The 18,686-nt window shown below is 42.0% G+C and overlaps 1 protein-coding gene across 2 annotated transcripts in view; it reads right to left on the bottom strand.

The window, feature by feature from the left end:
- The window catches only part of LOC133136341 (dysbindin-A-like), a 77,522-nt gene that overhangs the window by 5,364 nt on the left and 53,472 nt on the right, over positions 1-18,686 (bottom strand). For both annotated transcript variants that reach the window (XM_061253765.1, XM_061253766.1), the window contains exon 8: positions 5,041-5,196. In XM_061253765.1, the coding sequence (XP_061109749.1) occupies positions 5,041-5,196 (156 nt within the window). The remainder of the gene's footprint in view (positions 1-5,040; positions 5,197-18,686) is intronic.

The raw sequence follows: 18,686 nt of genomic DNA, 5'->3' as shown, positions 1-18,686 counted from the left end.
TTACAACAAAAGAATCTGAGAATCTTCTGCCCATATTGCCATGGAAATATGGCCCCCCTCCCTTCAGGAAGAGTAGCATCAGCAAAGATCCCACAACATTGATATTAGGCCCACAAATATTACAGACTAACCAGATGGCCAGCTCCTACATTCTTTCCTTTCTCCCTTTTTCTGAACAACAATATTATTAACAAAAGTTTCTGGTGCTTCTGAACATCCACTGAGAATGTACTTTACTGTACCAAATATCTCCTTAATTAATTTGTACTAAATTTAATGTTTTGGCTTCAATGGAATGGAGACAGAACTTTCTTTGTTTGGAGTATGGAGCTGACCATCTGCTTGGTCTAAAATAATATCTGTGTTAGAACAACCAGTTCCCTTGGTGAGCGTCGCCTTCAGCCTTGCTGTTCGACTGAAAGCTAGTTTTCATTCAAGCTTAAGAAGCTTATTTGCACTCTCAAAGACCATTACACTCATAAAATAATTCGCATTCGGTATCATGGTGTCCACTTATTCAAAGGCTCCATACCTCAAGTGATGTTAGCGCAGGGGTGGCACAGCGACACGCAGTAAGGAAAGAGAGGACACCATTAACGTCCGTTTCAGAGGAAACGCTGACTCCCCACCTTCACCCATGACCGCACACTGTGTCCCAACAAAGACACCATCCCACACACACACCTCACAATGACGCGGAGCCTCTCACAGCGACCGCCAGGATGTTTAGCGTGTCTGAATTGCACACACGGCAGTCGAAGCGATTCATCACACGGCAAACATCGCCGGCCTTCTCGCCACTGTGAGGTGCCCGGCGCTGAAAGGCAGCCGTTGAGCATGGGTTCATGCAGACGCGTGTGTGATCTCTGCAGGCTGCGGTGGTGATCAGCAATGAGAGGTGCAGGTTTCATACTGCCAAGAGCCTGGGAGACACTACTGTGCAGCTAGCACTGCTGACCCACTGCTTATGAATCTGCTGCTATACCAATACTGTACATGTATTACTGTATATTACTGTACGAGTTTAATCTATTGATTCTATTGTCTCAATGGTACTATTGGACACTATCCTCACTATACCATGCAATATTCAGCATTCTGAATATTTAGGGTGGGTCTTAACTGGGTTGTTCCTTTAAAAAAAGTATCAATTTTTATTGCCATGCTGGGATTTTGAATTGTTAAACCTCCTTATGAGGATCATTTGCATTTTGTGAGAGAGGTGTACGCTCAACTAAATGCTTCTGTTTTCCAACAATGTCCTGCGCTGATTAGAAGGTCATGTGAAAAGACAGTTATGATGGGCAAGGTATGAAATTAAAAGCAGGAAGATGAACTAATCACTTACAGCTCAGGTTTCAGGAAATATCCCTAAATAACCTTCCAAAGGTTAAGCCCCAGTTTCACTACAGTACGACTCCTGCGAATGCAGAAATGCAAGTGCCTTTTGAGGAACAACTATCCTGAAAAACTTGATAACCCACACAAAGCTTTTGGTGATTTGTAAGGCGTGGTGGAAAATACAATTGAACACTGTAGGTGAATCAAAACTCTCCCAGAATTAGCTGGGCCTTTTGGAGTCCTGCTGGACTGTGAGAACTCAAGAGGAATGTCATGGTTTTGCCTTTTTTTCCAGTTAAATGTGGGTTGTCACGGTTTTAGGAGCCTCCTGCAACTGTTTGCTGTGGCGAGCTCAGTGAAAATGCATTCAAAGAGTTCCATTAGATTTCTCGAAACTGAAATATGTAACCAATGAATAAAATACATAAGCAATGATGAAGTGAAACACAGGAAGACCTCCGCTCACTCTGCATGAAGATGTATGAAATATGACCAAAGCCAAGAAGCATATTAACTAAATTCACAGATACAGTATACACCGATGAGCCAAAACATTATGACCATTATGACATTAGGCCTAATATGCTGCTGGTCCTCCTCATGCTGCCAAATGAGCTCTGCCCCTCCGAGGCATGAACTCTACAAGACCTCTGAAGGTGCAAAACCATTCCAGAACAATTTGTGCAGTGTGGCAGGGGATATTATCCTGCTGAAAGAGGGATTACCTTTGCCATGAAGGGGTGTACCTGGTCTGTAATGATGTTTAGGTAGGTGGCACATGTCAAATTGACATCCACATGAATGCCAGGACCCAGGTAGAAAATTGCCCAGAGCATCACACTTCACCGGCTTGTCTTCTTCCCACAGTGCATCCTGGTCCATCTCTTCCCCAGATAAACGGCAAACACGTATCCAGCCGTCCACATGATATCAATTAAAACAGGACTCATTGGACCAGGCAACTCTTCTTTTATAGCTCCAAGGTTGTTCCGACGCTAGTGTGCCCACTGCAGGTGCTTTCGACAGTGGACAGGGGTTAGCATGGGCAATCTATGGCTACACAGCCCCATACACAGCAGGGTGCGAAGCACTGTGTGTTGTAACACATTCCTCCCATAATAATCATTAACATTTTCTGCAACTTGTGCCACAGCAGCCCTTCTGTGAATTCGGATCAGATGAGATTTGTTGCCCTTGCACATCGATGAGCCTTGGGCACCGAACACCCTGTCGCCAGTTTGTGGTTTGTTCCTTTTTGGATCACTGTCAGTAGGTACGTACCACTGCTGACTAGGAGCACCCTACAAGCCTGGTCGTTTCTCAGATGCTCTGGCCCAGTGATCTGGCCATAACGATTGCCCTTGTCAAAATTGTTCAGGTCCTTACGCCTGCCAATTTCTCCCACATCCGACACGTCGAAGGCGAGAACCAACAGTTTGCTTCCCGTCTAATATATCCCAGACCTTGGCATATGCCGTTCTTATGATATAATCAACGTTATTTGTGTCATCTGTGAGTGGTCATAATGTTTTGGTTCATCGCTGTATAGTCAGGAAAAGATTTTACAATATATGATCAGTGCACAGTCAGAACAGCTCACAGTACAGCTCGCAGTTCATAAAATGGGAAACTATACTTACCTGTCAGTACCTAACTGAGTGGTTCAGTCTCTTATGTCAGTTGTTCCTAAACTCGGACCTGTGTATGCCGGTTTTCATTCCAACCACAATTGCATTCCCTGAATTTTAACATTGAATTTTAAATGTTCATACTTAGGTGTTTTTCATATTTAGAGGGACTATTTACTCCCCTAATGCCACATTATGTCATAAATACTGATAAATGCCATGAAGAATAAATGCCCCATGTTCACACTCTGCTGCTTCTCCCATATTCTATACAATTGCCTAAAAAGAGGTAATTTTTTATTGTTACAAAACGAGAACAGTTCATGATCAATATCAAGACTGAGGTGAATCAATAGGCTCATAACTGGTGAAAGTGTGGACACATAGCCACTAAAACAAACCATTTGGTAGATAATGAAGAATTAAAAGACAACAAGCAAAACCTGTATTGTGTTAATACTGTTTATTTGTTTAAAGAAAAACTATGAAAGAACTTAAGCACATGACAACAACTTAATTACGAGCCCATTTATTCATCTCATTAAATATGATAAATGAAAAAACCTTTATGAAAGTCTGCAATATAGCACAATAAGCACAATGTGAACCTGCAATTTCTTCATGGCGTGCATAGCTATTTTGAACAACATGTATCTGAAGAGGTGAATAATCCCCCCCTGTAAGCATGAAAAGCACTTAAGAGAAATTAACCGCTTGTTACAATTCTGGAATTGCAATTGTGGTTTGCAACAAAAACCAACATACACAGGGGGGGTCCAGGACTGAGTTTGGGAACTACTGCTGTCGAGATTACATGCTGCATTATGTATAAGGATATTGCAGAATATAATATAATATAAGGATTTTCCTATTTAACTCAGTATTGACATGGCAGACAATGTTTAAATGTTTAAATGTCAAATGTTTAAAGATATTTTAAAATCATTTTCCATATCTGATCCTTGACTCATTCAATCTAAGTAAACATGCAAAGGCTCTAAATGTCAGGGTAGAGTCACTGGTTCTGCACATATGCACATTTAACAATCTTATCTCTTATCTACTGTGTCCTGACCCAACAGATAAATGTTGAATTAAAAACGACAAAAAGCTACCTGTAGTTTCGTTAGGAGATGTGAGGATTGTGTCAGCAAGGCAAAGTCTCACTGGATACTGGGATATCTTGTTTTTCATAGGTTTTTCACTCTGTATAGTAATGTACTCTATGTTAGGAGGACCTCATAAAAGGCTGCTTTTGCAGCTAAAACTGGGTGTTTGAATATGAAAAATGTTGTTCCGACTTGAAAGAGCATTTATAACTTGGGAGACTTTGTAAACTTGTTAGTTCCTGGAACAGTTTACAAGTTTTGACTATTGCTTAAATCACTTCTCTTGATAAAACTTTCCTTTTAGCAAGAAGTAAAAGAATATCCAAAGCGGGGGGGTTTTGAACTAACAATTTCAGCAACAGTAGGTTCTTTGAGTTAACTTCAGAAAGATCTGCCAATTCTATTACCCAAATCCCATTCCCATGACAACCACGTGACTTTCAGCTGACCTACAAAAATCATTATCTGCCCCCCTGTGACCTCTCATAAATAGCCCAGTGTTTCTACCCCATCTCTCCCATGTATGGTAATTAAACTATGGAGGACGCTCTGTCTCTGATGACAGAACTTTGATCGACCTGGTCTCCAGCGACATAGAAATGACCCTGTTCTCCAGTAGTGATGTGAAACTCATCCTTCCTCCTCAAACTCTATCCTTTCTTTGTTAGCATGATATTATCGGAGAAGAGGGGCGAGTACTAACATAGGGAAACGCATCATTTGAAACCAAATCTTCCATGGATTTTTAGGTGTTCCCAAGTCCATGAATGTGCCACTGAACACATTATTTCTATAAATGGATGGCATATCCATCATTTGGTAGTGCCTTCAGGAAAACCACTGAAAGGTACCATTAGAATCTCAAACATTGTACCTGCAGTACCCAAGAAAGTGTTAACACTACGAGCTATAATGACAGGAATATAATGTACAGTATTTGGCAGATGCCTGTCCCCTCTCACCTCTCCTCTCTGCGATTTGCAGGTATCCTGTGGACAGATACTGCTCCATGTCCTGCTGGAAAGCTTCCTCAAAGAACTTCTGTCTCTCCTTCAGTTTCACCTGCTGGGCGTGCTCCATCTCCAGAACCTTCTGAGCATGCTCAGAATCCAGCTCCACTGCCAGGGGGAAGGCGGGGGAGATATAAATATCTTTTTTTAAATTATTGAAAACTGAAAAACTCATTGTACATCTATATTGAATGCTTTTAGTTTATATTATCTGCTACCATACAGGGACATCAGAAGGTAGTTTGTCATAATTCATATAAAAAGAACACTGATTTTCAAAATGGAGCAATGCATAGGCTAATATTTGTTTTTGAAAATCTATTTATTATTAGTGTTTCTGACATGGGTCCCAAACAAAAAATCCAAAAAATATACACTCAGTGAGAAATGTATTAGGTAGACCTGTATACCAGCTTGTTAATGCAAATATTTAATCAGCCAATTATGATGTGGCAGAAACTCAAAAACTTCCAGTGAGCAACAGTTCTGTGTGCAAAAATGTGTTAATGTCGAGAGAGTTCAGAGGAGAAGGGCCAGACTGGTCAAAGCTGACAGGAAGGTGACGATAACACAAATAACCACACATTACAACAGTGGTATGCAGAAGAGCATCTCTGAACACACAATGCTTAAAATGTCTAATTGGATAGTCTACAGTAGCAGAAGACCAATAAGTCTAAAAAATAAGTCTAATACATACCTAATAAAGTGCTCACTGAGTGTATACAGTGTAAGTAAATGTTGATTTTCCTAGCTGCTTAAAAAAAGCTTTGAATTATGGCATTCTGTCTGATGTCTTCATAAAAACATAACCCCTTTATCACTCCCTTATTCCATACAAGAGGTTAAACACCTAGCATGACTTTATTTAAATAAGTTACATATAAAATATATGTAAAACAGTACAACGCTGTGCTAGGGGATTTCAGAACATGTACACTGCGCAGAACCTTATGCAGAAGTCTCATTTACAGGGCACCGCATAGGAGGCGTGTAAACCACAGAAGAAGAAGAGGCCTCTCTGGGGATACACTCTGCCAGTATGGATTTCCACAAATCCCACTCCGGGCTCAATTACTCCACATTAGTGTCGTCATCTGTCACATTCGCAGTGCCAGCCACCCGACAGCCTTGCAAGACAGCAGGAGACTGACGAATGGATTTCATGTTTTGGGGGGAAAAAAGGAAAGGGGGAAAGCTGTTGCTTTCCACATTTTGTTGCAACACTTGAGTCTTCTCCAACATAAAACTGCCTATAATTCCAGAGGCTGTACAGGTTTTTTTGTTTTTTTTGTGTTTATTCAGAATTAAAAACATAAATATCTGTTTTTAATAAGATTCCAGTCTTTCACTGGACGCAGGAGTATTGGGTAGCATGCGCCAAAGGAAAGAGTTCTAGCCTAAAATCATTTTTTGAAGAATAATCGGGTAATATAGATACAAAGTGTATTTTCCTGCTCAAGACCACCAACCCCCAAACGGCCTTCTGCTGGTAATGTAAAGCTGGCAGGTCTTCAAAACAAATATTAAAATACCCTTCATTGCACACAAAGCTAAACTGCTTACTAAAGAAGTAAGAAAATAAAAAAAGAAGTTGAACTATCGCTTTAGGAATGAGAGGAAACCGGGAGGCATTTAATTTGACAGCAGTCAACACGCACTGTTGTAAGGCTATTGTTGTTGCCTGGTCCACACTGGAAAGTTGGTTCAATTTTCAGCCCAAATCATCACAGTCCCACTGTCATTTCTTCTTAACACTCAATATTAAATGGTATGGACAGCAAAGTTAACAAAGGGTGCTAAGCTACTATATAATTGTGCAAAGTTACAAAAAGTTACAAAACTGACATAGTTACATGGGCACTGTACACATCTAATCTGACAGGCCAGTGCATATACATACATTTTACCATTTCCTTGAAAGGGTCTGTATGACCTACATATTTTATGTAACTATAGCTATGATCTGAAGGCTCCAGATACTGTACTAGCACTGGCTGTATGACTGTATGTGCTGTTCTGTTCTGTTCTGTTCTGTCCTGACCTGCTTTATTCTTCCAGACTGCCTCTCAGAAAAGATGAGTGTTCAGTGGAGGAGACAGAACACCAGGGGGGAGTAACTGATTGTCAGTTACTACTTGTCTAGACTCTAATCCAGTCGCCCTAAACACACAACCACACAAATACTGTACACACACACACACACACACACACACACATACATACAAACACACACACACACACGTGCACTCACACATGCACATGCATACACACACCATGCACACACACACACACACACAAACATGCGAGCGCAGCTATATGACTAGACTCTAAGGGGTCATGTTTCCAGGATCTCCATAAACCTGTAAGGAGTGATGGTTGAGATGAAGATCACTGTGCTCTCATTACGCTGTTGTGTGGTCATCTGTGCTGTCTGTGACTGACTTTCTGCAGAAACATTAATATAGACTATGACCCACAGCCTTGAAACTACACAAGCACAGACCAGCCTAGAACAGACATATGCCATCCTGTAGCCTTGGTTACCAGGGAAAGCAACATGTGCACATGCGCATACATACACTCACACACACACACACACACACACGTGCACATGCACACACACACATGCATACCCACACGCACACACACAAATGCAGGCATGCACACATGCACATACACTGACACACACACATGCGTGCACACACACACACACATACACACAAATGCGCGCGCACATGCACACACGCATGCACACACACATGCATACCCACACGCACACACACAAATGCAGGCACGCACATACACTGACACACACACACACACACACACGCACACACACACACACACACACACACACTCAGCTGCCTGGTTGAAAAGGAACCGTGGCACACAAGGGCCCCCGCGGTCTGTGAGTGTGATTTTAACCATTTGTTACCGGGTCAGAAGGTCATGTCCCCAGGGAGGACGTGTGCGTCTAACCTGAAAAGGGAAGGGTATTTCTCCCGAGGCCTCCTCCAGCACTATTGTTCCCCGGCAGCGAGCATCTGAGAGCAGAGAGGCGCTGCTGCTCGGAGCGGCACGCCCAGACTGCTCTATTAGGTTTGGGCCCCAAGGGGCCATCTTTTCTCTCCGCTCTCTATCGTTCCCCCCTTCGCTTTGTTTTCTCCTCGTTTAAATTTAGTTAAAGGTTTGCGGTTTCCCCAGGGAGGCCAACCGAGCCTTTCATCGTCATGGAGACCTCCAGAGTGTTCCCCCCTTCCTCTGCAGTTTGATTATAACCTTCCCCCCCCATTGTAGAACCCCAGGGTGAGGATTGAGAAAGCAGCGCGGCTGCCAGATAACAACGCGAAACTCAGGCTAAACACAGAAGCTCACCAGAAATCATCGCTGCACTGCTTGTATAGCGATCGCTGTACAGCGTAACACTATCCAACGATGGCGCAAACACAGCAGTCACATTCACACATTAGATGAGTACCTGCATTATGCAAAGGAAGAAACAAATGCGCCCGCACACACACACACACACACACGCAGGCACGCACGCACGCACGCACGCACGCACGCACACACACACGCACACACGCACGCACACACGCACGCACACACGCACACACACGCACACAGTGTGCTGCTAACTGAGGTGATAAGTGCAGAGCGATGAGTCAGATTAGCTGTGCTACATGTTGGCTTGGCCCAGTGAATCCCACACTGAGGGATGAGCTGTCAGATACAAACTGTGACTCAACATGATGATTGTTAGACAGTTCTGTGAAAACTATGTAAACAGCTCATCACCAGACACTTCTCTTACACTGCTACCTGTGTGTGCGTGTTTGTCTGTGTCTGTGTGTGTGAGTGTTGGTGTGTCTGAATGTATATGCATGTGTGTGCATGCGTGTCTCTGCATGTATGTGTATGTCCTGTTCATTGGCATATGAGCATGTTTTCCTGATTGCTTCTGTAGACCCATGCCTGGGAGTGTATGTGTGTGTGTTTGTGCGTGTCTGTCTTTGTGTGTGAGAGTTATTGTATGTGTGTGTGTGTGTGTGTGTGTGTGTGTGTGCGTGTGTGTCTGTGTATGCATGCATGTGTATGTCCTTTTCAAAGGCATATTTGCATGTTTTTCTGATTGTATCTCTGTACATGTGCCAGGGTGTGTACCTGTGTCTACATGTTTGTGTGTCTGAGTGAGTGTGTGTATGTGTGTGCATGTGCGTGCCTGTGTCTGCATGTTTGTGTGTGTGTGTGTGTGTGTGTGTGAGTGTTAGTTTGTGTGTGTAAAGCTTTCCACAGCACACAGGTGTGAAAATCAGCCAGGGACATGTCACAATGATGTCACAATATTCAAGCAGCTTTTACACCTGAACAACTCCTGCTGGTGAGACTGCATATTAATATGGCCTACTCTGCTACAGCAAAGTGTAGGAACTACAACTCCCACAATCCCAGAGGACAATTCCGCGACGTCCACCCCGCATGACGTCTAGCTTGGTTCAGTCAATCCCGTAATGGCGGGAGCAATAAACTTTCCCGTATAAGAGCAAGACATGTTCTCGGGATCTTCTTCCTCTTCTTCTTTCTCTTCTTCCACCCTTCCTCGATGCACCCTTTTTGGCCATTCGCTTCAGCTCATCTGCTCCGAGACTCGGACAGAGGCTGAATGCTGCACAGCGCACTATCAGGCCTACGGACACACCTAGTTACCTCGCGGTAACTTTGTGGCCTATAGCGAGTGGAAACTGGTGTACGCGGAACGCTACATCAGTTTACCCCTGCAAAGTTCACCAAGGAACAACATCAACAAACTTTTCCACCCGGAAAAAGGACCAGTGAACATCCTTCCAGCAACCGAGCGGACCAGACAGCAACGCGCGGCTAAGACGGGAACGCCCCAGCTTTGCGCACCTCTCCAGGACACGCATTCACAGCACCATCGCGATTGATTGATTTGCCGTCTTTCACGTATGTAATTAGAGTAAAACTACGCAAGTAGTCTCTTCTCACAGCTAACTCTATCACTGACACGCCCAATTTACCTTTCCTTTGTCCAAGGACGCACACGCACACACACACACACACACACCCTACTAACTTCCCCTACTAACTTCCCGTTAGTTTATCTGTTCTGTGTTTGTACATTTGTTTAATAAATATATTTTATTAAACCCGGTGTCTGTTTTGGCGTCACATAGACATGAGAGCCAAGTTAAAGCAGTCTTTCGAAGAACTTCCAACCTTCAGGTTATCGGTATGTTTAACCATTAATATTAGTTGTTTTAATTATTAATTAAAATACTAAATTTGTGGTTAGATATTTCTGATAACAGTAATTTTATGAGACTGATTACTTTTTGCAGTTATACTGCTACATAACATTAACTGGCGCCCCGTTTTGGTAGAGAGTAAAATCCCTAAGTTATTTGGCAGCCCGTGCGAGGACCCTACAGTAATTTTGTGCCCTATGAAAGGACCCTACAAAAGTCAACACCTCCTGCTGGTGAGATGTATTAATATGGCCTACTCTGCTACAGTAAAGTCCACACCTCCTGCTGGTGAGATGTATGAATATGGCCTACTCTGCTACAGTAAAGTCAACACCTCCTGCTGGTGAGATGTATGAATATGGCCTACTCTGCTACAGTAAAGTCAACACCTCCTGCTGGTGAGATGTATTAATATGGCCTACTCTGCTACAGTAAAGTCAACACCTCCTGCTGGTGAGATGTATGAATATGGCCTACTCTGCTACAGTAAAGTCAACACCTCCTGCTGGTGAGATGTATTAATATGGCCTACTCTGCTACAGTAAACTTAACAATTGGTGACGACAGTAGCATGCGACAACACTGCTGATATGGTTTGACAGTGCAAACGACACTGCATCACAAAGGAGAATGCAACATCAGCCAATAGGAGTTTGTCAAAGATACTGTATAGAGTGGCAGCTTGCAATTCTGCTATGGTCTAGAATGAATTATCCCTGTGAAAGATAAGCAAATGTAATTAAATTTTCGACACACCTTGCCCTTTTCTGCTTTTTCTGATTGATGACAGACAGACAAACAATTTGCATGTGGTGAAAGTGCAGATTTGCAGACAGGGTCATATACTTAATTGGAGGAATCAAACCAACTCACACCAGGATTTAAAATAGAAATATAAGATTAAAATACAGGCAGTGAGAAATAACATAAGAATTATATGCTCACAGCTCACTAATTATAATGAATTAAAAAGAAGACATTAAACGAGTTGGTACACTGAAATAGCAGCAGAAATAGAGAAAGAGAACCAATAAACCACAGAGTGACTCATCTTCTAGCATCAAAGCACACAGTCAAAGAGAAAGGAGGTAAAAATGGGCCCATCACAAAGGAAAATACTTTTCTTAATTCACCAATGCAATTTAACTGTATCCCTCCCCTCAGCAGCCACATAGATACTTCCCCCTGCAGGGACTGTGTGTCAAGATGCTGACTGAGTTAGAGGTCAGTGCCAGCAGTAAGTCTCCTGTTTGTTTCCTATCTTCACCAATTAAATACTGCATTTACACAAGTTACAAATGCACAGCTTGAGTCTGTAGAACATAAACCACTTGAATCGTTCCATCTGAGTTCCTCCAGTTTTAAAATATAAAAACATCTCCAAAAGCAATACAAAGAAGCAATAGATCCCTGCTTCTATAAAACATGCTTGCTTCCTTATACACACACACAATGGCAACATGGTTTTCACAATGTCAACAATGGTACTAATTTATTGCCATTTCATACTTTTTTGTGAATGAAGTCTGGTTAGTTATCATGAACAACCATTAAAGTAACAAATCAAAAAATGAAAACCATAAACAGTAAATGTTAATGCCAAAATAAGATATCTATAGTACAGGCAAGGTAATAATGTAGCTCTCCTGAGAAACACCATGTGAAGTTACCGGAACGAAAGTGTCTCCAATAACATTAACTGATTCGATTTACACTGAGCAAATAGATTTTAGCCTGTTACTGTCTGACATCTGAGCTGTGACAAACTAAAGATCCTTCCCCCCAGAATTAAAACATTTTTCATGAAAATACCAGCAACACCAAGGACAGCAGGATGATGAGTCTGTACACTTTGTTCTTGGAAAGGAAGATATTTCTTTCTTACAGTGGCAACCACAGCAAACAAATCCCATTCTGTAATGCCAAAGACTGGCAGTAATATGAAAACACAGTCACCCAACAAGCAGGTCAGAAGTTCAGCTAGAGTACATTTAGTACTGGGTAGGGTGGATTCTGGGGTTTTGGTGTCACCACACGGGTGAGAGGATCCAGATAGATAGGTATGGATATACCACGAAGCCTTGCAATTCAAGCCCTGGGCAGATAAAGAAGTTTAGATGGCAGTTTAAGTTCTTCCTGCACCTACGTTAGGAATGCCCTAACTTAGTGTTGCCCTTTGCATGTCCTCACCATGCCAGAGAAAAGCCCACACTGGTGCACTGAAATTACAAGCCCACCGGCCAACACCTACCCCACCCCCCGGACCAAATCCCATATCACGCCTCAGCCACCGCAGTGTAGCACAGACACAACGCACGCGATGTCCAAACGGCAAGCCGAACAGGGGCTGCGCGTGCAATGATTCGCATCACGGAAGAATGATTAAGATCAAGGAAACGTTTCAGGGCAAAATAAGGAGCTCTTCTGCGTGCATCTCCCTCCATCAAGGCCTCTTCCTGAGGAAGAGGTCGTCACTGGGCACCCTATGGTATGGGGCATGGCTGACTGCATCCAGACTTCTACTGGTTTCTGTTGCTCTCATTTTTATTCAGGTTACCAGCACAGGACACAGCTGCACAAATCTAGCTTTGAACTTCAATTCAAAGCTGTATGAAGAGAAAATAGTGTTTTCGTGAACAATATGTTGTTAATAGTTTGAAATGTTTTCAGCTTATAACCAAAACAGCACAGCAGTGCGGTAAGAACACACACAATAGGACGTAAGATGTTCATACCAAAGTATAATTGGCTGCGTTTTACAGCTTTATATTACAATTGAGTTTTTTCTCCAATTTGAAATAGCTGATTAGCATGCATATTCTTTTATTCCCTGAATAGCAAGCAGCCCAGGGTCAGGCTAAAGCAAGGGATAACTACATGGGAAAACTAAAGCTGCAGTTTCGACGTTCTGCATCATTCTTATGTTAATTAGATAGGCATGCATTCAGATGCATTCAGTTTTGCTAAGGAAACATTATTCATACTTCCAAAGGGTACAGTTATACTTTATTCAGGTCTTGATGTTGCCAAATCTGCCAAATTTAATGCAAATCCTAGTCAGACCGTTCTAAGACAATGCAAACATACAGGTACAACGCATCCAGTGGGAAATGTGTTATGCGCAAGGCTTTGTAATGAAATAAATAATAGCGTGTCCACAGAATGGTACAAAAAAGTAATCCGACCGCAAAGAGAATTATCGCAGCTTGGCCACAGTTCTCTGAAATGAGATTTCATGAGGATCAGCAGCAATCGCTTATCGGGTGTCGCACGACAACTGAACCGAGCTGATGAATACTTACCAACAAAATGTCACCGCATGAGCCATTTAACAAGGGGCAGCTGTCATTAGTCTGTGAATTTAGTCACCTGGTCTGTACGGGGTACACTGAGGTCTGTATTCACGATTCTCACACAAGAGATGTCGTGCAGTCACACAATCACAGGGCGGCAAGTTTGGGCTTTTCCACAGGAGAAAAAAATCAACGTCTTACTTTCTACTCAAGTGAAAATTGGTCAGTGATTACTTTTTTCCCCACCCCCACTTTAGAAAAAAAAAATTACTACAATTTCCATGTTCGGAGCAGTGCCTGATTAACAGTAGATCTGTGCTGAGTTTAATGGTGAATGAAACTTCGCCGGTGGTACCACATGAGTCAGGAGCAGCCTCAGGGCCTGAGTGCGCGGTGTCTCCCTCATTATTGCCATCCGTCATCAGAGTGTCAGTCCTGATCGCATCACTGGGCCTGCTTAAAGAGTCAGGGACTGAGCGTGTAGAGAACGTAGAAGCTCGCGTCTGATTTGCTGATGTAACGAGTAGTAACTTGTGTTAACATGGTTACGCATTTCTGCATTCGCCACTTTATGTAAGCTCTGTGTGGAATGGTACTGTAAAAGGTCAAACTTTCCAGTGCTCTTTGGTAGTTTAGATGGGCTTGTCATCTTGAACATACTTCGATTTAGATGCATCATTTACCACCACGCTACTTTTTGCATTTAAAACAAAGTAGTGTGAATGCGCACTGAAAATGCCTTAGCTGAATTTCACATCAAGGAACCATTTGTGTGTGAACAGCACGGTGCCAATACAAAGCAATCCAAATCCACTGTCTCTGAAACAAACAGTGTTGAAGTAGACTGTTAAAAACAGCAACAGCTGCTGGAGATGAACACAAGTTTACGTAAGGAGGAGTAGACGAATGCAGCTAACGCGCAGCAGTCAGGCGTTAGCTGCATTTTCTGGAATGTTCCGTTGTCCGAGAGGCTGCTCTGTTCCAGCCCGGCCGATCGACTGCGAGAGGCCCACGCACACAGCGTGGGAGTGCAGACCTGCAGGCTGACTCAACGCCCCGCTTCTCCACTACTCAAGATCTGGGAGAGAAATCTGCAGAAAGCCTACAAAAGGAAGGTGAGGAGCTTTACGGAAAAAAAACCTGCTTTGCAAATAATAAATCGCTCAATAGAACAAGCCCACCTTTGAAAAATAAATGACTAACCTCCTGAGACCTGGGAGATAAAATGTTTTCAAGTATTTAAGAATCTTGGATGACAGAAACATGTTGCTGTGATATATACTGTATGCAAAATATATATTTATATATATTTAAATATATATTGAATTTAATTTTATGTTAAGAGAAATGCTGTATAGAGCTTTGGGAAGCAAATGTAATGTCCTCGTTTGAGAAAGCATGGTCTCAGGATGTGCCTCGTTCCCTCGAGTGCAGTGCTAAAATGGACACAGAACTACAGGGTTATGGGAAAAGAAAATGTGCTATCTTGGATATAGACCAGGTTTGTCTTTTAATTTTTTTATTTATTAGAAATTTTCATTTCTTTTTTTCCCAGAATAGCAAAAGAAAACATTTATCAAACAATATCCTATCAGTTTACTAACACAGTTATTCAGTTATTCCAGTCCTGGGGCCATATAACAGAAACATTCTAACTCTGAAATCTTATCTTATCTGTATCGTTACCATGGTAATTTCAGTTTGGACCTGATTTAAGAACATACCCATTACAGAACAAAAGCCAAAATAAATGCTCTGTGACACCTTCAAGTGAGTCTGCTGCTATAAAATGGGCTTAAGGCACCCCCCCCACCAAAAATAAATAAATAAATAAATAAATAAAATAAAACGGTAATCGAGTAATCGTGAGGACCAAACAGCTTGTTGTCATGCAGAGAACATCATAAAGTCTCCCTACCCCAAAGGGGACATGGGCCACATGTGCAATGGCCAAATGCTCTGTCACTGGGTGAATGCCTGGCACTGCTGCAGACACAAGCAGAACGGTCCTCCTAACCTATGCGGTACAGTCCCATAATGCCTTGGCACATCTTTCATCTCATAATCATCTTCAGCACTTCACATATAATCCAACATCATTTATTCTGTTTCAAGTCTCCAGACACATTTAATGAGCAATTTAAAGGGAATTAATTATTAGGCCACTACTTTTGAATGAGTCCATGCAGAATGAGGCATGCCTTAGCTTGTGCTCACTGTGAGTGGGTACATAACTGTGTACATTATCTTTATTAACAACGATATGTACAGTAGTTAAGAATGTATGGAGTCCATACGCTTGTTTCACTAAGCAACCCTGATGGATAATGTACCTGCGATATAATAGGATGATTACTTAATTTTTGATAGATTTACTACAGTGGAAACAATGACATAACTCATGTAATTCTGCCTGTAGTGTAGTGCTAAACAGGTTGATGTCTGAATGGTGTAGATTAACATGCTAAAACATAAGGTACTGATGCAAGGAAAGCTCCAAGGACACCAGCTCTATCAAAATCAGTTGTAGTGAGACCAAACATATTTTAGAGCGAATGTAAGCTTTCTAATGATACTAAATATATCTATCTACTACAGATATCAAGAGAGTTGTGCCCTGTTTCATTTTGAGCACCACCATACCATGTTTTTGAGAGTTATGGAGGCTGGGAGACTACCGACACTGGGCTAACAAAACTCTATGACTTGTCATCTTATGTATAAACCCTTTAAAGCTATATTTTTACTCTGAACATTTACTATTTTTGACTAGCCTCCAAACAATGCACAACTCCGGTATTACTGACTTTGACATTGCTTTAAAAGCATAAAAACGATATTTTTACTCTGAATTTGGCCCTAGTGTTCTACAGCAGTTTTACATGAACATCGATTTATGTGAAATTGGCCTCCACGACTTACGACTAATTATGATCATAACGGGTTCTTGTCTGCTCAGATTCAAGTAAATGCATCAAAACTGATTGGACAACACTTCATCATGAAGCAGGACAATGATCCAAAACATACAGCCAAGGCAACCAAGGAGTTTTTTGGGGCCAAAAGGAGGAAGCAGGTTTTTGCATTCAAAGGGATACATCTAGGGCAGACATCTTCCCACTCTCCCCCACAGTGGTAGAATTTAGGTTTACAGATAGGGCTTTTGGAAAGTTGCTACCACGAGGAATAAGAGACGACAGAGAAAGACAATACAACAACTAGGAAAAATATCCAAGTGACAGAATCTTTCGATATGTGTAATTTCATTATTACATTACATTATTGGCATTTGGCAGACGCTCTTATCCAGAGTGACGTACAGTTGATTAGAGTAAGCAGGAGACAATCCTCCCCTGGAGTAATGTAGGGTTAAGGGCCTTGCTCAAGGGCCCAACGGCTGTGCAGATTTTATTGTGGCTAGAACTAGAACACACTAGAAATTGTGGATTAGAACCACCGACCTTGCGTGTCCCAGTCATTCACCTTAACCACTACGCTACAGGCCGCTAATTTCCTCAAGCATAAACCAAAATATAAACCTGTCACCCACAAAAACAACTGAGTATATGGTTCACATCTGCCGCTGAATGTTCTAGCCCTCCAGCTATGATGGTTGACATTTTCATGTCACAGTTCCTTTCCCAAACGGCCTCGTAAAAAATATGGGTTCCCTAGCTTCCCAAACCCATAACCCACTTAATGACACATACACTTTGTGAACCACCCCTTATAAACTGTCCTAATGCAGAATACAATCTCAACAACCTTTGTGACCCACAGATTTGGAACCACTATTAACCACCACTTCATTTCTGGAAAGTGCCTGTTCACAGATAAAGAACACATCCATATGCATTGCCATGATGATATCCACTTACGGTTGAATCATTGATGGAATTCGGCCCCTGTTTACAAACAGCCAGAGTTATTGCACCTTAAATGACGCAGAACAGAAATATAGGAGTAAATTAATAGCAGGACACATGAGCAGTACAGTTAGAAGGATCATTAGTCACACTGGAGAAATAACATTATCCACTGAGAAAAATTATTCAGCATTCCCACTCAAAACAGATTTTCTATTACTTCTAAATGAGGTTTCAAGGCACAAACTCGAAAGAGATGTACTAGCAGCAAGCGCAGATTAAGGAGGCCACTTCAAAAGGTATCAAGCTCAAGGATAAATGTATATTGAAGATTCTGAGGGATTGAAAAACCTGGCTTTAATGTGCAATCCAGCGAGGTAGCAAGGCGCCATTCCGTGACCTGTTGATAAAATTCACCAGGCAAGCATTCCAGTATGATTTTTGTATTTATTGGTTGTGGAATGTCCAAGCCAGGGTTATTTCACCAGTTTCAATCACTTTTCAATGGCTGACCAGAATGAAAAGATTTTCAAGCATCTTCAAGAAGCACTGGAACCCTGAATATAGTAATTCATTTTCTGTTTTTTTATGATCTTTTTTATTGCAAAAGAAAAGCAGAAACAGAGATGGCTTGCTTTGCCCCTTTTTCAGTGGGTGTGGTCAGCTGCTTACAATGTATGTCATTAGAACGCCAAGACCTTTGAAACAATTTCTACCATGGTGAAAACGATGCTCTTGTCTCTTTGCCTAAGCATTGCACCTTCTCTGGATGCAGAAAAACCAGCTTAGTTGGAAACGCGTTTTTTGCTTTTCCAAAGAAATTCATACCTGTAAGAAATGGGTTTTATTTCTGGAGGCAATAACCTGAACAGTTCATATTTCAGTGTGACTGCTAAAGAGCTAGCATTGGTGCATAGTGCAGTGCTCTCTCTCTGTCCACCTCCCTGCCAATGCGATGGGTTAGTTGGCCTACTGTTACCTAGTGATAATTAAAGCCTTCAAGTTTAGACGCGGATTCAAAGCCTTTCTTTTTGAAACTGCTGTTGATTGATGTTGCTGTACACTAGCTCAGTGTCACAACATTCGTGCACATTGAATGATCTGCTTAACTACACGTTGATGAAGCCTAGCTTACGTTTCTTTCTTTCGTCTTGTCTGGTAGTCTAATG

This window comes from Conger conger, chromosome 9, assembly GCF_963514075.1.
Source record: "Conger conger chromosome 9, fConCon1.1, whole genome shotgun sequence".
Classification (NCBI taxonomy): domain Eukaryota; kingdom Metazoa; phylum Chordata; class Actinopteri; order Anguilliformes; family Congridae; genus Conger; species Conger conger.
The sequence above is the reverse complement of the archived record's forward strand: the minus strand, read 5'-3'. Positions and strand labels throughout refer to the sequence as shown.